Raw genomic sequence first — 23235 nt, 5'->3', positions numbered from 1 at the left:
CCCCCTCTCCTCTGACAATGTCAGGGCTCTTATTTAGTGAATGCTTACTGTGTTCTTCCAGTATTCTGATGAGCATTGTATATATTCATTAATTGCTTAATAATCTATATCATCCCCATTTACAAACAAGAAAGCTGAAGCAAAAAAGGAATATATTTTGGCCACTTGATCTCTGTTTTGTTTCTCATACAGATCAAAGAAAATGGGTTAGTGGAAAATACATTTGGACTTTATTTCTGCCAATGTACTCAATTAGCTATCCTTTACACTAGCCTGCCCGTTATAAAACACCTGGAATATTATAAAGGTTTTTTTTAAATGTATAGCTCAATTTGCCATAAAGTAAGAGGATTTCATAAGTGCCACAGAATGAAGTAGCTCAGAATGCTTGTTTCTGCTGAAGCTGCTGATGGCCAGGATCTTTACTGAGCTGTGGGACTTAGAGACGTGTTTTAACAGCCATTGAGAACAGGAGGCAGGGCTGTGGTTGGTCTGTTCAGAGTGAGGAATTAGAACCCAAGACATCTCTGCATTCACTCTCATCACCCAGGATAAAATATGAAGCTTGATCCTAAACCATTAGGTAAAGGTATTAAAAAAAAAAAATGAAAGAGGAAATTGAGGCTAAGAGACCAAACATTTCTAGGAAAATTAGAAATCTGAGAAGTAACAACAAATCTAGGAGTCTATGAACTGAGAAAAATCTCAAGGAATATCCGCAAGAAGCTTACAGCAATATCTAATATCTAATCCCAATATCAATATCTAATACCAATTCAGCAACATCAAATGCTAGAGTGACAGCAGGGAGCAGTCTTAAGAAGGCAACAGATGAAAGCCCCAGTTGGAGAGACAGACCGTCTTACTTGAATATCTTAGTTCCTCTTGAGTTTTAGTCAATTTTGCATCACCTTCACAATTTTCAGTTTTCACACATTGTCTAGGTTATTAGTGACTTAATATTTTTAAATAAACTTATGTTATGCTTATGATTCATTTTTAAAAGAAACCTGTATCACATGAAATTTGGAAACCCATAATACCTGCTGTAAAGGGAATGTATCTGTAAACATTAATTTAAAAAGGGGACAGAGTTATAACAGTTACCTGGTAGTGAGTGTGAGGTCTGTCTTCTGCCATACAGCAGGAAAAACAAGTTTTTAGGGATATTGAGGACAAAACATCAGCAATAAGAGGAAATCGAAAAAGAGGCAGAAAGGAAATATATTGTCTGCAGGGGATTCTGTCTTTCTGGGTGTGCCATGTGCAAATGTTTTGGTAACAGCAGCATCACTAGCTGAGTGTGAAATGATCTGAGAAGGGAAGTGTGACTGTATGTGTATGAGTGCCTCCTTTTCAGTGTTCAACCTTTGGAATCTATTGCTCTAAGCTTCCTATATTGATATGCTCTCTCTCTTTTTTTTTTCTTTTCTATTTGAAGCTCTGTTAAGAGCCTGTGCTGATGGAGGTGCCAATCGCTTATATGATATCACTGACGGAGAGAGGGAACGGTAAGCTTTCTTTAAGCCAATGTCTATGATACCATTAATTCTGATCTTTAGTTTGTTTATTCTCTTCTTAGTCAGTGGTGACTGTTACTCTTCTGTCAAAATTAACAGGAAACCATCTCAGTGAGAGAGAGAGCTGCTTAACCCTGTGGTGTCATTTCTTTGTTTTGAATGGTAGCTCTTAGTAGAACTAGGCCAATCATATTCTTACTTAAAAACAAAACAAAACAGAACTCCCACCCATTCTACTACTTCTAAAGCCTCAGTGAGTAGCATTATTAAATATTGGTATTTTTGAGGCCTTTGAACATTGACTAAATAAAACTTCTACTAGTAATTGGAGTTGTTATTCAGTTTAAATGAATAAAAAGTGATCTGTAAATGAAATGCATGTTCTATTGTAGAAGATGTTTATATTAGTGTTGAGTAAAGCTCAGTATAGTATACTCATAGTCACTTCTGAGTTATGCCCACACATATTTTAGAAGATGAATAATTTTGTAATGATTTGTTATGTATGTTGTCTGGCTTTCCTGATCTTTGCATGGTGGGTTATTTTTAGAAAAAAAGAATACATTGATAAAGCAAAATTTAAACCTAGCTCATCATCAACATGTTTATAATTCAACCTCTTGGCAGACATAAGAATTTATAGTCGAGATATAAGTAGACTAGCTATGAAATTTAGTTTCACTTCTGTCATATATGTTATTAAATGTAGTGAAATGTTTATAGGTTGAAAAATCACCCCCTTGCAAAAAATAAAATGAAAATATTATGATTCAATATACTGTAGGTGTGAATTAAATATATGTATTTTGAAATGTTGTAAAATACATCTTTATAGCATCAAATTTTTTAGCTTCAGGTTTCTGAAATTGGAGGAAGGCCTGTTTCCTTTGAGATTGGGCATGCTAATGTCTAGGGACTGAGAGCTTAATCAAAGAATATAGCAATAACAGCCTAGAAAGCGATTACAACATTTTGTGCTTCTTTATTTTAACTTATAGATTCCTCTGACTGTGTTCAGTAAGACCTGACATGGACAGTGTATAAAAAAAACCCCAAAACTCAAGTATGTGTTATAAAAAGTGCCTAGGCCAGTTCATTCAGGGAAAAGCATAATGCACACGAGTCCAAGATGATGGATTGGGTCAGGTTTGTTGCCTGTAGCCTCCTTGCTGGCAGGCAGTCTAGTAGGAATACTGTTTCTCTAATTGTAGGTGTAGCTCATGAACACGCACACACAAACACACACACACACACACACACACATATATATATATATATATATGTGTGTGTGTGTGTGTATAGAGAGAGAGAGGGAGGGAGGGAGGAGGAGGAGGAGAAGGAGGAGGAGGAGGAGAGAGAGAGAGAGAGAGAGAGATAATATGCAAGTTTGTCCAGGACGCTGTAACAGTTATAACCGGACAAATATGTGTATTACCTCTTTATAGGCTGAGTACGCAGATCGGGGTGGGGACTGCTACATGGTGAGGCAAGCCATAGATGGCACAGGCAACGAGCAAGTGTGCAGAGAGCAGGGCGGAGCAGGCTCTCAGAGAACTGGAAGCAGGACCTGCCAGTCGCTGCGACAACAATCAGGTCCGCAGAGAGCAGGGAGGAGCAGGCCCGCAGAGGGAGCAGGAACTGAGAGGCAGGGAGGCATTCCCAGGCCGCCTGGAGACAATGCCCCAGCAGGCCTGGGAGTGGAAACCAAGAGGCAGGAGGCCATGCCCAGGCTGCTGCTGCCAGGAAACAGCACCCCAGCAGGCCCGGGAGCAGAAGCCGAGAGGCAGGGGGGCATGCCCAGGCCGCCTCCGCCTCTGCTGGAAGACAGCACCCAGCAGGCCCACCTCTGCGCATGAGCTGCAGAGGAAACACCTTTTCTTACAGCTCATTTGCTAAGTTCCCTGTACGTCACTCTCAGTGTTCTTGATAACTATGGTAATAATCCAAGAAGGTGATCTAGGGTTTTTCCACCTCACTCCTGGAGGAAAAAATGAAGGTTCGCTGCTGGAGGGACTAAGAAATGTCATATTCTGCCCTAGCCAGTTTGACTCAGTGGATAGAGCCTTGGCCTGTGGACTGCAGGGTCCGGGGTTTGATTCTAATCAAGGGCATGTACCTAGGTTGCAGACTCCTCCCTGGCTGGGGCTCAGATCAGGGCTCATGCAGGAGGCAACCAATCGAAGTGTCCCTCTCACATTGATGTTTCTCTCTGTCTTTCCCTCTCTCTTCCATGCTCTCTAAAAATCAATGGAAAAATATCCTCAGGTGAGGATAAAAAAAAAAAAAGGAAAGAAATGTCATATCCTATGAAAGAGACATCTTGAAAATGCCTAAAGATAGTTGTCATTATTTTGTGGTGAAGGGACTGGAGTCTGTTGATGAAAATACCTTGGGGGCTAGCAGTGGCAGCAGCGGGGTGATAGGGGTGGCGCCTTCCCCTGATCAGCCTGCAGAGGGAGGCCAGACTACGGTTTAGGCCCACTCCCCACTGTCAGTAGTACATCCCCTGAGGGCTCCCGGACTGTGAGAGGGGGCAGGTTGGGCTGAGGGACACCCCCACCCCCACCCTTGCCGCCCAGTGCACGAATTTCATGCACTGGGCCTCTAAATAATCATATAAACAAGAGTTGTGGAAGGATGCTATCTAGTGCTTCCCAACTCTTCCATCATCATAAGAACCATCTAGAATGCGTGTGAAAAATGTACTTTTGTGCTGATTACTTTTATTGGACTGGGCTGAACACAATACTGTAATTCACATTTAAAAGCAAAACAGATGACTAGATTTGGGGAGTAAGTACCATTATTTGTGCCAAATTTCAAAATAATCATTTCCAATATTTCTTAACACATTTATAAGTAATCTTATGAAGACTTCCAAGATTTATCTAAAAACCATTTGTCCATATGTGAAGATGTTCAATAAGAAAATATACTTTTAGTTGATTTCCTAGTTGCAATAATATATTTGCCATGATTCCTACTCTAGTACTTGGGGACTTGGCTGGCCTGAGTAAGGGCTAAATCTCTAACAAGGAGTTGAGTCAGTGAAGCTAAATGTAATATGTGGGAATTAAATCTTTGCATTACATCTTACCAAATCCAAATGCTAACTTGTGAAACTAATTGGATACAGGTGACTAAACATGATTCCTATTAATTGTATTTTGAATAGAAAGGCTTCACAACGAAAAGGGAGACAGTACAGTATTCATGAGTTTTAAAAAGCCACGCATGGTTTGTGAACCATGGCTTCGCTGGTTCTTATTGGTTTATTTATTTAGTGTCCATATCTACAATGTAATACTTACCACTATGCAATGAAACAGGAATGTCTCGAAAATCATCTCCAGTTGCAGACAGAGTGAGGTGTTTATGCATTTCGAATGAAAGGAGAGCTGGTGTAGGCAGTTACAGAGGAGCAGGGTCTGTAGAGATAGAGCTGAGGCAAAGATCAGTGCAGCCTTAGGTCTGATTCTCCACTGACACATCCAGCCCTTCGTACCACTTTCATAAATGCCATCTCTTCATTTCAACTCTGAAAATGGCCTCTCTCTATTTACCAAGTGCTTTTTTTTCTACATTAGGAAGTCCTAAATGTTTTGTTCTTATTGTGAGAATAATACATGATGATTTAAATCTATGTTAGTGAGTTGGGAGAAACAAAAAGAAGAAAACAACAATTATGTTGTTATGTAGTTATTTCTTACTAAGTAATTGAGTTGCACTGAGTCTATTAGTTCTACCCTGAGGAAGAACAGAAATATGATTAATTTTTCTTACTAAAATGAATGTAAGCTCAATGAATGTAAACGCCCTCAGGCCTGGAAGGTTACCTGGGAATATTAGACACTCAGTAAATATTTGTTAATAAGTGGATATTTGATTAGAGTTACTCTGTTCTCTCTTCCAATAAGGTGTTGAGTGACTTTGATTAATAACCCTCATGTTTTAGGTAAGTAGATTACCTCTGCTCTGAGAGCTGATAGGTTATGATTTGGGTGTTTGTTCAGTCTGTACATCAAACAGGCAGGGTGAGGGACCAGTCAGGAAAACATAGAATGCACATTACCAAAGACAGGTAGATCTTAGTTTTGGCTATGGACATGGGATTAAAGAGGAAGACATTTTAGGAAGACTCAGTCTTTTTTTTTTTTTTAATATATTTTATTGATTTTTTTACAGAGAGGAAGGGAAAGGAATAGGGAGTTAGAAACATCGATGAGAGAGAAACATCGATCATCTGCCTCCTGCATACTCCCTACTGGGGATGTGCCCACAACCAAGGTACATGCCCTTGACCGGAATCGAACCTGGGACCCTTGAGTCTGCAGGCCGACGCTCTATCCACTAAGCCAAACCAGTTAGGGCTGAAGACTCAGTCTTTATACTCTATTCTCCTACTCTTAATTGACTGTTTTCCTAACTTGAGCTGTCTGTCTTTAGAAATGTGGGGTAGTAAGGTGGAGTATAGATATGTTGGCCAATGCCCCCAATTCTACAGCTCTAATCTGATAGTGAGGGAAGTCTCATGTTTATATTCTGGTGATTAAAACGTCCTGTGGTGGCCTCAGAACATCCTCCTCCTGCCTTCTCCCAAGTAGATCAAATCCATATTGGTGAGAACCAGGGTGGTAAAGCATGGCCCCATGATCAGGATAATCACAGGCTACAGAGATGGGGGGAAATACCAGAGAAGCAGGGTAAGATGTCCTACGAAAATTTCCAGGATCAGATTTTTGTTTTTGTTCATCCTCATCATCAACAGGCATTGGAGGTTTATTTAATTTTTCTAGTGATGATTTTATTGATACTATATTAGCTCAGGAAAGTGCAAGCTGTCCACACCAAAGACTATTGAAAGATTGTTATTTTTGTGTACCTGATACATAATAATGATTCTGGCAGGGTGAAGTCCCCATCCCCTCCCTTCTTCAGCCTTCATTGCTCTCCGCTTCTGCCCCTTTTTCCTGGTTCTGCTCTAAGAGAACACTAAGAAAACAGTATCTGCTCTAGTGACCTGCTAACCAGCGCCTGAATAAAGCAGCCTGTGGCAGTATTACTAACCTTTTCCATCACAAGGAATGTGAAGAACAAACAAGCATATAAAGAAGTGTGTATTTTGATGTCACAGTTCAATGAGTTTTTGCAAAGGGGAACACCTGAATGTCACCAGTCCTGAGATCAGTCAGTAGAATGTTACCAGCATTGCAGGCCTCCCTGTTGCTTCTTGCCATTGATGTTTCCCCTGACATAATTAATGTGAGATTAATTTTGCCTATTTTTAGACATTATAAAATATAATAATACTATAGGCCTGGTGCACGAATTCATGCACCAGTGGGATCCCTAGGTCTGGCCTGCGGGATCGGGCCAAAACCGGCTCTACGACATCCCCTGAGGAGTCCTGGATTGTGAGAGGGCACAGGCCAGGCCGAGGGACTCCACCAGTGCACAATCAGGGCCAGGGAGGGACGTGGGAGGTTGGCCCGCCAGGGAAGGACCGAGGGAAGGCTCCAGGGCATGTCTGGCCTGTCTCGGCCAGACCTTAGCAGCAAGCTAACCTACCAGTCGGAGCATCTGCCCCCTGGTGGTCAATGCACACCATAGTGACTGGTCGACTGTTTACCCCCTGGTGGTCAGTGCACGTCATAGCAAGCAGTTGAGTGGCCTTAGCATATCATTAACATATTATGCTTTGATTGGTTGAATGGACAACTGGACACTTAGCATATTAGGCTTTTATTATATAGGATATTGGATTTTTAGCTTATGGACCTCTTGAGGGGATATAGAATTTATAGGTCTCTGTACTTGAAAGATTGTTGTAGTTTCTATAGGAGAATTATGGTCACACTAGTGATGGTAAGAGGTGGAGGAAGTGATGGAGTCAAGAAGAAGAGAGTAAGAGTTGTACCGAAGCAAATTTGAATCACAAAATCCAGAACAACAAAAATGCAAACAACAAAAATAGTTTGGCTATGGGAGAAATCATTTTTATTGAATATTCTTTTAAAAAATAATACATTTAAAGCTAGGTAAACATTTGTAAACCCTATTCTATTAGATAGTTGAGGTAAAATGAACAAATTTTTTAAAAAAAATATTAAAAAGAGAGAGCTTTGGAATGAGATAGGGTCTCTTTAGAATAATTCAGTGGCAGAAATAAGATTGTAGCATTTAACTTGTGATTCATTCATTCATTAAAGCACTTATTGAATACCTTCTATAGTTAGACATTTTGATAGTTACTAGATAAAATACAGTTCCTGCCCTCAAGAAACTTGCAGTGTAACAAGAAGTAAAAGGAAATTAGTCTTCATTATGACAGATTAGACAGCACATGAGGAGAAAACTCTAGTTCATTGTGATAGGCTCTGTGACAAAGGGAGGCACTGCAAAAAACCTAAACTAGTTACCTTGAGATTCAGGTTTTGGCTTTTCACTCATTTTCAACCATGCTCAGTTTCCTCCCTGCCTTCTCCTGGACCCTTCTCCTCACTGCCTGTGCCAGGCCCTTCCCATGCTGATCTTCAGTTATTCACATTGGTACTGCCCATGATCCATTCCTGCAGTCTGCCATCCATTCAGTCAGTGCTTATAGATCCTGTGCTTCACTGACCCCCAGAAGGTTTCAGTAGCACATTCTGGCATTTCTTGTAGTACCTCTCCATGAAGCCATGCTTGGGTAAAGTTCTGTCTGCTCCCTGAGGGCCCCTCCCTGGCCAGCCGGGATGTGACGTCTCTTATCTATATAATAAAGTGGTAATACGTAAATTGTCCATTATGGCATCACAGTAATGACCGTTTGACAGGCTGCGTGTGCAGCAGGGGGACTTGCGTGAGGCTTGCTTCCCTGCCCCTGGCGCCAGGCCCGGGAAGTGAGGCTGTGTCTCCCACCCGGTGCCGGAGTCCTCTTTTTTACCCGGGTGCATGCGCCTGACAAACACCCCCACGACACTCTGCCTGGGGGCACCACCAACCCCCACCCTGAGGTGGGGGGGCCTGAGGGGCCACATCCACATGGCAGAAGGCCAGTTCTTGGACGCAGTCAACAGACACCCACCAGTGGGTGCAAGCGTCGGCGGTGACCCCTGGGAGGGGTCACACACACAAATTGAGAGGGTGTCCACCCAACACGAAGGAAGGGCCAAGCCGCGACAACAGAGAGTGGATGTCGAGGTAAGGCACCGGACCTGGACGAGCCACCAGGTAAACAACGCAGGGATCCCACCGCCACAGACACACAGGGCAGCTCCGCGACACTCAAGACACCAGTTGATCCTCCCAAGCACACAACCGCCAAGCCTCCACCTGCCCTGCGGACCCAGCCCTGCCACCGTGGGGACCACAGGTGACCCTCACACCACAGGGAAGCCCCTGTGGCTTTCTCCAGCCATCCATTCATCTGCCTGGTCTGACCTGAACAGGGGCTTACATCCTGGGCCGAACACTCCCCTCGCTTCCCCCTCAGAGGACAAGCCAGGCCCCAACAGTGCCTGCGCAAGCACGCCCGTCACCTGCAAATTCTGGATGGGAGCGGAAGGAGAGCTGCTGCTTGAGGTTTGGGAGCAGGCACGCTGGGGAATGGGAAAGGCCTCCGCGTCCCCCCCCCTCCTGCCCCCCCCCACACACACTCCTACCCCCGCCCCCGGCTTGCAACAGGAGAAAAGCCTCGAGTGCGCATGAATGCACATGTGTGCACACGTAACACAGCGGTCCCTGCAATGGACACCGGCCCCGGCCTGGCGAGAGACCCTCCCCTGACTCGGAGGCGGGAGGTGCGGGCCATGGTAGGCAAGACACAGCTGCATTGTCACTTGGCCCCTCAAAGCCAGTGCAAGAGGGTCCTGAGTAGCCAAACAGAGGCGGCTATGGGTCCCAGAGAGGAAAGAAGTCAGTACTAAGGAGGAAAAGCATGGAATTTTTAATTAGCTTGTAAACGGTAAAAGAGTGAGGGAGGAGCAGGGGAAGAACTTTATAAAGGAGTCAGTAGACAGCAGAGTTAAAGAAGGAAAGAGTATGTATGAGTGAACTGTAGGAGCTATAATGAAAATCAAGTATAGTTGTGTATTGGGGACAGATTTTAAAATTAGGAGTCAGAAAAGAAAAGAGATAAATGATAGTGAATAATTAGCCAGGTAGATAGATATTAAAACAGTGGAAGTAAGTAGAGAAGAATGTATGGGAAAAGTAGAATGAGAGAAAGAAGGAGGAAAGAAAAGTTTTAAAGGGGAGCCCATAGAGCTTAATAGGAGAATGGGAAGAAGGAAGAAATGGACCAAGATGGCGGCATAGGTTAACGCCGGAGTTTGCTGCTTTGAACAACTACTTCAAAAGTGAAACTAAAACACGGAACGGACATCACCCAGAACCACAGGAACGCTGGCTGAGTGGAAGTCCTACAACTAGGAGGAAAGAGAAACGCACACGGACACTCAGAGGAGGCGCAGTGCTGAAGTCAAATTCTGAGGTGCGGAGTGTGCGGAGCGGGCTGGCGGCGGAGGGCGTGGTTGTTGTTTTCAATCGGGAGGGAGTCGCAGACTCTGAGCTCCAGATCCAGGCGAGTCTTTAGGGACCCAGACTCAAACGGGAGAAGCGGGACTGTCTGGCTTTGGTCAGAGCGAGTGCAGCTTTCTCTCCCAGCTTTGCAGCGGGTGCTGGGACTCAGAGAGGCAGAGCCCCTGGGGACAGGACTGAGAGCCGCCATAACTGCTCTCTCCGGCCCACCCTGTTGATCCTGTGCGACCCGCCCCGCCCAAGCCCTGCACAGAGGCCTTTGCCGGATAGCCTCAGGCAAAGGCTAGATTAGCACCTCCCTAGAGGACAGAAGTTCTCTCACTGCTGACACAGCTGATTCTCATAGCCACTTGGCCTGGAGGTCAAACCCTCCCTGGAATTAGCTACAACAATCAAGATTTAACTATAAGACTGCGAACAAAGACCACTAGGGGGTGCACCAAGGAAGCATAACAAAATGCGGAGACAAAGAAACAGGACAAAATTGTCAATGGAAGAAATAGAGTTCAGAACCACACTTTTAAGGTCTCTCAAGAACTGTTTAGAAGCTGCCGATAAACTTAATGAGATCTACACGAAAACTAATAAGACCCTCGATCTTATATTGGGGAACCAACTAGAAATTAAGCACACACGGACTGAAATAACGAATATTATACAGACGCCCGACAGCAGACCAGAGGAGCGCAAGAATCAAGTCAATGATTTGAAATGCGAGGAAGCAAAAAACATCCAACCGGAAAAGCAAAATGAAAAAAGAATCCAAAAATGCGAGGATAGTGTAAGGAGCCTCTGGGACAGCTTCAAGCGTACCAACATCAGAATTATAGGGGTGCCAGAAGATGAGAGAGAGCAAGATATTGAAAACCTATTTGAAGAAATAATGACAGAAAACTTCCCCCACCTGGTGAAAGAAATGGACTTACAGGTCCAAGAAGCACGGAGAACCCCAAACAAAAGGAATCCAAAGAGGACCACACCAAGACACATCATAATTAAAATGCCAAGAGCAAAAGATAAAGAGAGAATCTTAAAAACAGCAAGAGAAAGAAACTCAGTTACCTACAAGGGAATACCCATACGACTGTCAGCTGATTTCTCAACAGAAACTTTGCAGGCCAGAAGGGAGTGGCAAGAAATATTCAAAGTGATGAATACCAAGAACCTACAACCAAGATTACTTTATCCAGCAAAGCTATCATTCAGAATTGAAGGTCAGATAAAGAGCTTCACAGATAAGGAAAAGCTAAAGGAGTTCATCACCACCAAACCAGGATTATATGAAATGCTGAAAGGTATCCTTCAAGAAGAGGAAGAGGAAGAAAAAGGTAAAGATACAAATTATGAACAACAAATATGCATCTATCAACAAGTGAATCTAAGAATCAAGTGAATAAATAATCTGATGAACAGAATGAACTGTTGATTATAATAGAATCAGGGACATAGAAAGGGAATGGACTGACTATTCTTGGGGGGGAAAGGGGTGTGGGAGATGTGGGAAGAGACTGGACAAAAATCGTGCACCTATGGATGAGGACAGTGGGTGGGGAGTGAGGGCGGAGGGTGGGGTGGGAACTGGGAGGAGGGGAGTTATGGGGGAAAAAAAAAAGAGGAACAAATGTAATAATCTGAACAATAAAGATTTAATTTAAAAAAAAAAAAAAAGAAGAAATGGGGGAGGGAGCAAAGCTGGTCCAAGGGAGGAAGTGAAGAAAAAAATTAAGATGGGAAGGAAGGAAAAGGGGAGGGAAGCAGAGGTAAAGATAAAGGAAAGAAGGAATGTGGGGAGGGCGGAAGGGTAGGAGAAAGATGGGAAGAAGGATGATGGAACAGAAGTAGGAAATAAGGAGGAAAGAAAAGTTTATAAATGATGAGTCAGTAGGAAAAAGTGTTACATAAAGGAGAGAGAAAAATTGTGTGAGAGAGAGAAGCCAGTAAGGAAGTCAAATACAATTGTGTGTAAAGGGGATAAGATTTTTAACACATTGTTTGCGGGTAGTTTATCGCGCGCTAACAGGTGGCGTGGGCCATTTTTGCAGTTGAATAGATTGATTACCATTATACCTGGAAGTAATACATAATTGACCATTGTATGTGTTAGAGACCCAAATTTTGTCCTTTGGAATTCGCATATCTGCATGTTAGCATCCCTTTAGAGCAATAAAAAAGTATAAAAATAAACGTATTTATACGTTACCCGCATTCTACCGCTAGTCTATAAAAAACATATTAATATGTGTCCCGTGCTCTACTACCAGTCAACGTAAAACATATAAATACGTTTCCTGCATACAGTATGTTAAAAAAAGTTAATAGGGGTGACCAGGCTGGCAGGGGAGGGCAGTTAGGGGGATCAGGCTGGCAGGCAGAGTGGTTAGGGCAGTCAGGCAGGTGAGCGGTTAGTAGCCAGAGGTCCTGGATTGCAAGAGGGATGTCCAACTTCCAGTTTAGGGGATCGGGCCTAAATTGGCAGTTGGACATGCCCCGAGGGCTCCTGGATTGGAGAGGGTGCAGGTTGGGCTGAGGGGTGCCCCCCCCCCACCCCCGTGCATAAATTTTGTGCACTGGGCCTCGAGTATTGTAATAATATTTGCAAATTGCAATGTTAGGTTCACATGTTACCTTGATTTAGAGCTGTGAAGACTTATATCCTTTAGTAGCTTGTAAATTTCTAGTGATCTATGGTCCCTTAACTTTGCATAACACTTTATAATTACTTACTTTTCTCATTTTATCTTGTGATTTACCTATGTGTAGATGTACTGATCTCTATGTGGTGAGCTCCTCCAAGGCAGTGATCATAATTAATCTTTCTTACATGCCTGATAATATCTAGAACTCTAATGAGCATGCAAGAATTTATTGGATTAATGAGTTTTCATTGATGTTTTAGCAGAAATGTCGCAAAGACTGTTTTTTGTTTTTTTTTCCAGTGGTGGATTTCTAAGCTATGATATCAACTATCGGCAATATCTTGATGTAGAGAAGAAAATTTGGATAATTATATATCTTCTTAGTATGTATAAACCATAGCATCTTCTAAAAAGATTGCACATGTTTTTTCTGAAATCATGTATAGGAAAAGTTCCACTTTGTTTCTTAGAATGTCACTGCATTCTAATTTCTCCCTAAGTGAGCCTCTTGTGAAACTTAGACCCTTGCCTTTGAATTCATTGGTATTTTGAGAGCAACCTGAATATCAGTGCTAAATGTTAGAGGTTTCTTTAAAAAATATGATTCTGTGGGACTTAGAAACTCTAAGATATAGCTATCAATTTGGTATCATTAGTATGTAGGAATTTGAAATGGGGGTGGGTGCTGTTTTAGGTTAGTTTTCTCAGAGTGTTGATGGATGTAGCATTTTAAAGTGAGGTCCTACAGAAGATTATTTTTATATAATTACTAGAGGCCTGGTGCATGAAATTCATGCATGGGTGTGTGTGTGTGTGTGTGTGTGTGTGTGTGTGTGTGTGTGTGTGTCTCCCTCAGCCCAGCCTACACCCTCTCCAATCTGGGACCCCTTGAGGGATGTCCGACTGCCCGTTTAGGCCCAGTTGGATATGGCCTAAACGGGCAGTTGGACATCCCTCTCACAATCTGGCACCCAACTGCTTGCCTGCCTACCTGCCTGCCTGCCTGATTGCCCACTGACCATTTCCCTGCTGGCCCAATTGCCCCTAGCTGCCCTCCCCTGCAGGCCTGGTCACCCCTAACTGCCCTCTCCTGCCTTCCTGGTTGCCCCCAACTGCCCTCCCCTGCCAGTTATCTTTTGGCAGCTATCTTGTGACCACATGGGGGTGGCCATCTTTGACCACATGGGAGCAGCCATCTTGTGTGTTGGAGTGACGGTGAATTTGCATATTGCCTCTTTCTTAGATAGGATTATTTTAGTTAGCACCCAGCAAAATTTCCCTAAATTCATACAAATGACCATTCAGTTAAACACACATTAACAGTGGTGGGATGAGGAGGACCTGTGGTGCTTAAAGAGAATGCAAGATTGATTCTTGATTTCTTATTCCTTTCCATTAATTTTCTCATAGGTTAAGATTTCACACTCTCTAGCTTTATATATTCTGGTAGCTTTCTCATCAGTAGATCAATACCACTTTTCAGTGTGATCAAGTGAGAAGAGAAGATGCCTGTTGAAACTACCTGTAAAACCTATCATGTCCTCCGAAACCAGTTTCAAAATATAATTTAAATAACTGAATAATGTGAGAGGCTAGCTGTCAAAAATTAGCTTCCAGAGACTTTATCAATATAATTAAAGTGGGCATCTGGTGGCAAGGATTTGATACCCCCTTGAAGAAATCAGTGACATGTGTGTCAGTCTGCATATGAATAACTTTTAACAGTTTTGTTCTCTGTCCAGTAGCTTCCAGGTAGAATCAGGCAGTGAGAGGCATGAATGGACTCGCTGATTAGGTCAGGATGCAAAATCTGATTTGGTGATTTTAGTAATTTCACATCCTTGGGCTGTGGTTTCTTCATATCTGACATTTCAAGGAGAGATCACTACCCAGTGGAGTATTCAGAGAAGTCTTACTGAGGAAACCTATTATTTGGGCTGGTTACAAAAGACTAGAGGCCCAGTGCATGAAATTTGTGCATGGGTAGGGTCCCTAGCGGCTGCCTACTGCCGGCTGGGGCCCCCCTTCGTTCCATGCTGCCCCCCTGGTGGTCAGCGCACATCATAGCGAGCGATTGAACTCCCAGTCAGTGGAACTCCTGAGGGGACACTGCATATTAGGCTTTTATATGTATAGATTTGGAGAAGCTGGGAGGATGGAGGGTGGCCTTTCAAAGCTGTGGAATGATGAATGATAGAATATTTGAATATGCAGTTTCAAGCAATAGCTGAAAACATTCTTGTCCTAGTTTATATTCTGCTTGCAGTAACTGTACAACTTCTTAGAAGGGTTGCAAGCACTTTCCAAGTTGTAGGAATGGAGGAATGTAGTGTATGGCTCCTCTGATTCTTTTTGGTTTTTAATCAGCTGCTCAGATATAATGTCATACAATATAATGCATCCATTTTAAGCCTGCAATTCAATTGGTATACACGTGTATCCACCAGCACAGTCAAGGTTAAAATATATCCATCATCCCAGAAAGTTCCTTCCTGTCCCTTTTGTAGTTAGTCCCCAACTCCTATACCCTGACTCCTGCAACCTTGCAGCAGTTCTCAACCTGTGGGTCGCGACCCCTTTGGCGGTCAAACGACCCTTTCACAGGGGTCGCCTAAGATCATCCTGCATATCAGATATTTACATTACGATTCATAACAGTAGCAACATTACAGTTATGAAGTAGCAACGAAAATAATTTTATGGTTGGATCACAACATGAGGAACTGTATTTAAAGGGCCAGAAGGTTGAGAACCACTGAATCTAGTGTCATCTAAATGGAGTCATACAGTTTGTTGTCTTCCATGTCTGACTTTTTTTACTTATTGGATGCTCTTGAGACTCATTCATGTTATTGTACTAGGAGTTTGTTCTTTTTCAGTGCTGAGTGGTATTCATTATATGGTATACAATAGTTTTGTTTGTTTATTCAATGCAGTTGATGGATGAGTCTAAAGAATTGCCCTTTTAATTGGAATATATTAATTTTTTCAAGTGCTTCTTGGAGAGAAATGTTAGTTCTTTTAGTTAGAACAAAAAAGAAAATTCAAAGTTGTCACTTGAGTCCTAGAGTTTATATAAATAGTAGTTGAGACTCATATATAAGGCCTGTATTTGCTGTTTCTTTATGAAAATTCTGCAAAATCTTGCTTAATGTTCAGTTTTATGGAATAAGAAAATAAATATAAAACTTATGAAATAAGTTGGTGTTACATATCTGAGCATACACTGTGATCTTGATGACCTCCAATATATGTGACGACTGATACCTACCCATGACTATAATTTCCTCAGTGATTAGATTTATTTTAACTAATGATCAAGCATTTAGTTGTGTAGTCAAAAATGGACTTTCAGTATGCTTTACCATATATAGGGCTGGGAAAACGTAGGTTTACTGTGTTGTTGTGACATTCTTTTGAGTTAATAAAGTTAATGTAATAATCATATCTATAACTGTAAACCTACGTTTTCCCACCCTGTATAGGAAGGAAACAAGTACACACTTTGCTTAAGGAAAACCAAAAGTGTTTGCTTAGCTTGACTTTTATAAGCCTACCCTTAAGCAATATTTAGCCACTTGCTTCAGCCAGTTTGTATTAAAAAGTATTTATGCAATCAAATTACTAAAGTCTGTAAGCAGGTTAACTTTATTGGGTCTTTAAATCAAAATGATGGAAGATAAAAATGATTAGCCCATTTAAAAGAAAATTTATACTAGGATTCATGGTATTAAATAACCCTACACAACAAACCATGAGGATCTATTTATCTTGGATTATTGATTGGATTAGTTAAGTGACATATTTTAGTCTGTTGGTTATCAAATGCTATAAATCAGAGATCTCAAAGTTATCCATGCATAGCTCTGAATCATTTCAGGCTATTGGAGGGGGAAAATATATATGCAAAATTCTATGTTGGTCAGATCACGCATGAAGTCAAATAAATTTTCAATGTGAGATCATTTTAAGCAGCTGCAGGAAGTCAGTTTACAACTGAACTTAAACAGAGGCATTGTTCTTTACGGCCAGCCTAGTTCATAATGTATGTCTCTGACAAAACCCCTTTCCTTCCCTGCACTGCAGATGGGATCTTCAGGAGTAAATTTCCTTTAGAAGATTTTTAAGTGATACTTGGGTCATCTGTCCAAAATTTTGAATAACACGTGGCTCCTTTAATTTTACTTATTTTTAAAAAGTTGAATTGTTGTAGCACTCATTAATATGCTTTAAAGGCTATGTTTTTTGTCACATTTTTGTCTTCAGTATATTATTTGATTGCTATGTTGAAAAATATTGAGAGCAATCACATAATACTGTGTGTGTGTATCTATTTATATAAAAACCCTGGGTGTAACGCTTCACATCCGAAGCTTGACCAACTGGAAGTAAGTCAGTCCTGTAGGGGTCATCTTGGAAATGGCTGCACCCTCCCTGAGCTGTTTTTAGTAAGGGCGAGGTTTGAGGCAGGAACCGGCCCTTGGAGCATGGACGCACTGAGTCCTGGGTCGCCTTGCCAAGGGCTGCGCCCTCCCCGAACTGTTTCTCAGGTGGGCGAGGTTTGAGGCAGGAACCGCCCCTCAGAGCATGGAGGCGTATCTTTATAAAGTTTTAATACATTATATTACAGGTCGTGGAGGTACTGTTTTACCACAGCTTCTACAGGAATTGCTGCAAATTTACTTCTCGGTGGAAGGACCTTTCATTCCCAATATAAATTACCCATTCCATTAAATGAAACTTTAATTTCTAGACTCAATATAAATAGTGCAGTTGCTAAAATTATTAAAAAGGTCCAACTTCTCATTATTGATGAATGCACCATGGCATCCAGTCATGCTATAAATGCCATAGACAGATTACTAAGAGAAATTATGAATTTGAATTTGGTGGGAAAGTTCTCCTTCTTGGAGGGGATTTTCGACAATTTCTCAGTATTGTACCACATGCTATGTGATCGGCCATAGTACAAACGAATTTAAAGTACTGTAATGTTTGGGGATGTTTCAGAAAGTTGTCTCTTACAACAAATAAGAGAGGATTCTGCTTATAGTGAGTGGTTAGTAAAACTTGGAGATGGCAAACTTGATAGCAGTTTTCATTTAGGAATGGATATTATTGAAATTCCCTGTGAAATAATTTGTAATGGATCTATTATTGAAGCTACCTTTGGAAATACTATATCTATAGATAATATTAAAAACATATCTAAACATGCAATTCTTTGTCCAAAAAATGAGCATGTTCAAAAGTTAAATGAAGAAATTTTGGATATACTCAATGGAGATTTTCACACATATTTGAGTGATGATTCCATTGATTCAACAGATGATGCTGAAAAGGAAAAAATTTTGCCATCAAATTTCTTAATAGTATTACTCCTTCGGGAATGCCATGTCATAAATTAAAATTGAAAGTGGGTGCAATCATCATGCTATTGAGAAATCTTAATAGTAAATGGGGTCTTTATAATGGTACCAGATTTATTATCAAAAGATTACAACCTAACATTATCGAAGCTGAAGTATTAACAGGATCTGTAGAGGGAGAGGTTGTTCTGATTCCAAGAATTAATTTGTCCCCATCTGACACTGGGCTCCCATTTAAATTGATTTAACGACAGTTTCCCATGATGCCAGCATTTGCAATGACTATTAATAAATCACAAGGACAAACTCTAGACAGAGTAGACATATTCCTACCCGAATCCATTTTCGCACATGGTCAGTTATATGTTGCTTTCTCTCGAGTTTGAAGAGCATGTGACATTAAAGTTAAAGTTCTAAATACTTCACCACAAGGGAAATTAGTCAAGCGCTCTGAAAGTGTTTTCATTCTTTTTTTAAAAAAAATATATATTTTATTGATTTTTTACAGAGAGAAAGGGAGAGAGATAGAGAGTTAGAAACATCGATGAGAGAGAAACATCGATCAGCTGCCTCCTGCACATCTCCTACTGGGGATATGCCCGCAACCCAGGTACATGCCCTTGACCAGAATCGAACCTGGGACCTTTCAGTCCGCAGGCCGACGCTCTATCCACTGAGCCAAACCGGTTTCGGCGTGTTTTCATTCTTAATGTGGTGTACAGGGAGATATTAGAATAAGTTTAATCACTTTATCAGTCATTATTTGCATCACTGTTGTTTTTATATCATGTTTTTGTTGTTTTTCTATCATGCCTTTATTGTTATTATATCCTTTTGTTACTGTTTATTAATAAATTTATATATTATTTTCATACACATTTTACTAATTTTCTTTTATCTTTCTTTTATTTTTTTATAGAGAAAGGGCAAATAGCAATATTAAAATATTTCCTTTAATTTATTCCCTTTCAATGCACACGGATTTCATGCACCGGGCCACTAGTGTGTGTGTGTGTGTGTGTGTGTGTGTGTGTGTGTGTGTGTGTGTATGTGTATGTGTATTTGTGTATATATATGTACATACATATATGTGCGTATATAATTGTTTTTCAACTATCTGATTTTTCATATATGTTTAAATGAATGCACATACACGCATACTTGGCACACACACCTAGATACTTCCTGCATGGTTTTCTTATAGTTAAAATGTTGGTTTTGTATTTTTGGACCAGAAGTAAGCAGAAGAACTCCAACAACAAGATGGTATCTATGATTTGTTGACACATCATTATGGGACATGAAATATGACTGGATGATGAAATTGCACCTGAGCCAGCTATGACCTTTCTACTGTTAGGGCACAGAAAAGGGACAGCTAGAATTCAGCTTAAGCAAGGGCTAGTTAATAAATTTTGTGAGAAAATATCCAAATGGCAATAATACCAAGGAGAGCTCTGAACTGTCACATGCAGCACTAATTAGAGATCTGAGCATTGTTGGAGACTGTATTCCTTGAAGGGTTCAGTGTTGCCTCCTGTAGCCAGAGAGTTTAAGAACATGCTGAAATATCTTAGAAAGGTTATTTAAAATACAACAGAAACATTTACCACCCTAAATAAAAACAATTGTTTGTGTATTTATACTGTATGTATATGTATATGTATGTATCTATGCATGGATGTGCATATATTATATGTTAAATGCTTAACTCTGGGACAGAGTAAACAGTGAATCAAAGCAGAAACAAAGAAATCATATTCCTTAGATCAAGTGAAGGAGAATCAAGAAATAGAGAATGGTCAATTGTGTTAAATGCTTCTGATAATAAAATAACAGGGAAGCAATGACCATTAGATTTAATAATATGGCAATATGTGGTCTTTGGAGATTGAAAATGTAAAAGTTATATACATATATATGATTATTAGAGAAATAAATAAAGATTAGGCAGTGGTTCTCAACCTTCCTAATGCCGTGACCCTTTAATACAGTTCCTCATGTTGTGGTGACCCCCAACCATAAATTATTTTTGTTGCTACTTCATAACTGTAATTTTGCTACTGTTATGAATCGTAATGTAAATATCTGATATGCAGGATGTATTTTCATTGTTCGCGACCCACAGGTGGAGAACTGCTGGACTAGAGGCCCAGTGCATGAAATTTGTGCATGGGGGGCGGGTCACTCAGCCCAACCTGCACCCTCTCCAATCCAGGATCCTCTCAATCTGGAACCTCTGGCTCCTAACTGCTCACATGCCTGCCTGCCTGCCTGATGGCCCTAACCGCTCTCCCCTGCCTGCCTGATCCCCCTAACTGCTTAACTGCTCTCCCCTGCTGGCCTGATCCCCCTAACTGCTCTCCCCTCCTGGCCTGATCCCCCTAACTGCCTATTTGCTCTCCCTTCCTGGCCTGAACCCCCTATCTGCCTATCTGCTTTCCCCTCCTGGCCTGATCCCCCAATGCTTATCTGCTCTCTGCTGCTGGCCTGAACCCCCTAACTGCCTATCTGCTCTCCCCTCCTGGCCTGAACCCCCTAACTGCCTATCTGCTCTCCCCTCCGGGCCTGAACCCCCTGTCTGCCTATCTGTTTTCCCCTCCTGGCCTGATTCCCCTAACTGCCTATCTGCTCTCCCTTCCTGGCCTGATCGCCCTAACTGCCTATCTGCACTCCCCTCCTGGCCTGATCCCCCTAACTGCCTATCTGCTTTCCCTTCCTCTTCGTGCCCCTTCAGGGCTCTGGCACAGGCGTGTTGAGAGCTCTCTGCCGTGGCCCCGTCCCCGTCCTGATTGGCCATTACATGACGGCATTCCAGCCAATTTGCATATTCCTCTGTTATTAGTATAGATGTTTAAATTTCTTCTCTTTCGTGTGATATATTTTATCTATTTGATTGTTCCTTTATTTTATTACTATTTGAATAAACTATTGATGTCATCTCTACTCGGACAAAGATAGTTGCCCTTTGTAGTTCATTGAAACGTTTTCTCTATTTTGCCTTTTACTTTTATTAATGGTGTTCATCATCTTATGATTTTATGATTTCAAGGTGATCTGTACCTAAGCCATTATCATCTGATTGAATTCTTTTCCTATGAAACAGAAACTATTAAGTACTGTAGAGATCTTTCCAGCCTCCAGTCCCTGTCTGTTAAGATAATGTTTCACACATTCAAATATAATGCATAAAAGCAGCAAGATAAAAACAGAAACTAGCAAGGATAGAAAATATGACACTGGCTTTGGCAGAACAGCATATGCATTAAGAAATTACTTTATTGTCGTTTTCTTAGGTAAGGTTTAGTTCCTACCATGAGAGAAGTTGTGAGGGGGGAAAAGAAGGGTTAAAACACTACTAGCAGACTTACTAGCTATGCAACTTGATACACTTGACTTTGGACAACGTGGGAGGAGCAACAGCCTGTTAGTGACCCTGCTGGCATTTATCTGTCTTACTGAATTCTGTGTGTCATATCTCCACTGAATCACAGAGAGAAGCATGAAGCAAATAAATTACATGGAGCAAATCACTAACAGTGAGCTAGTCTTTTTTATATTTGTTAAGGTGAAGAATGGGAATCTGTGTTTATGCTTTGTGTCTTTTTCCTGTTTGTAAATAGGAAAAGACGAAGGGGCGGGTGCAGGGTTGAGGGGGTCCATGGGGAAAAAAGAGACAACTGTAATATTTTCAACAACAAAGGTAAATTTTAAAAAATAACTTTAAAAAAAGATGAAACATTTCAATCTGTATTGTTAGGCTTAGCGCAGTTCTCCTCGATATCCACAGCCTTTTCTGACACCACCCCCACCTGCACCATCACTGCCTCCTTCTAAGAAAATAACCCCATAGCTAACTGTCCAGTTATACAATCTCTCTCACTCCTTTTCTCTCCCTCCAGCCACTTTTGGAAAACAATTAATTACAGCAAAGGGCAGCTGTCATCTCAGAAGTAAGGAAGTGGCCTTTGTGGTGTACTGTGCTCTCCCTTCATTTAAGACCGTTTCTTTACCTCTCATGTCTTCCTACTTCTTTTCATTTCCTGAAGATGGACATTATTTGTATCTCTCATCCTCCTATTATGATCTCATTTATTTATAACTTTTCATGCAGTATCTACTTTTATGAACCCTTTCCTTCCTTTTCTCTGATTCACTAACTACCTCAAGCCTGGCTCTTTCTGGTTCTTTTTTTTTTTTGCTAGTTTTCCCTCTTGATTAAGTTAGGCAATTTTATAGAGAATGCTAGCCCAAATCTTTGAGTGATTAATTTCTACGTTCTTTAGACTGAGTGCCATTTTTTTCTTGTTATCTCTAGTCATACTCTTAACAATGTTTTCTATATCCTCCTAACATACATCTTTTTTTAATTTATTTTTTATTTTTATTTATTGATTAAGGTATTACATATGTGTCCTTATCCCCCATTGTCCCCCCCACCCCCCCCCCACTCATGCCCTCACCCCCCTGTTGTCTGTGTCCATTGGTTAGGCCTATATGCCTGCATACAAGTCCTTTGGTTGACCTCTCCCCCTTACCCCCACCCTCCCCTACCTTCCCTCTAAGGTTTGACGGTCTGATCGATGCTTCTCTGTCTCTGGATCTGTTTTTGTTCATCAGTTTATGTTGTTCATTATATTCCACAAATGAGTGTGATCATGTGATATTTATCTTTCTCTGACTGGCTTATTTCACGTAGCATAATGCTCTCCAGTTCCATCCATGCTGTTGCAAATGGTAAGAATTCCTTCTCTTTTACTGCAGTGTAGCATTCCATTGTGTAGATGTACCACAGTTTTTTAATCCACTCATCTGCTGATGGGCCCTTAAGTTGTTTCCTGCCATGACCTTCTCAGTGGGTTTCAGGATCTGAAGGAGAGGAGGCGGATGCATAAATTTAAATACTATACAAGAAATATGAATTTAGAAGGCATTGGGGGCGACTGGGAGCCTCTTTCTTGAAGAGACACACTAACTTCTGGACTAGTCCGCTCTTTATTTACTTGAATACACATTTGCCTTTAGCAATGCATACAGGCATGTCAAAGGTAAAGTTTGGTAAATAGTGAAAGGATTATCAGGTAAGGAATTGCCTTAAGCCACCACTATCTCAACAGACGAGGTGCTTAGCATCAGCCCTGCCAAAGCCCAAGATTATCGGCTGTTCCTTGGTGCACTGACAGTATTGGC

The 23235-nt window shown here is 41.4% G+C and overlaps 1 protein-coding gene across 6 annotated transcripts in view; it reads left to right on the top strand.

Annotated features, from left to right (window-relative positions):
• Positions 1–23235, top strand: part of TPK1 (thiamin pyrophosphokinase 1) — a 291362-nt gene that overhangs the window by 95082 nt on the left and 173045 nt on the right. For 4 of the 6 annotated variants that reach the window (XM_059712080.1, XM_059712077.1, XM_059712075.1 and 1 more), the window contains one exon: positions 1442–1511. The exons of the other annotated variants lie outside the window; for them this stretch is intronic. In XM_059712080.1, the coding sequence (XP_059568063.1) occupies positions 1442–1511 (70 nt within the window). The remainder of the gene's footprint in view (positions 1–1441; positions 1512–23235) is intronic. 6 annotated transcript variants of the gene reach the window in all.

Source organism: Myotis daubentonii, chromosome 10, assembly GCF_963259705.1.
Source record: "Myotis daubentonii chromosome 10, mMyoDau2.1, whole genome shotgun sequence".
NCBI lineage: Eukaryota > Metazoa > Chordata > Mammalia > Chiroptera > Vespertilionidae > Myotis > Myotis daubentonii.
The sequence above is the reverse complement of the archived record's forward strand: the minus strand, read 5'-3'. Positions and strand labels throughout refer to the sequence as shown.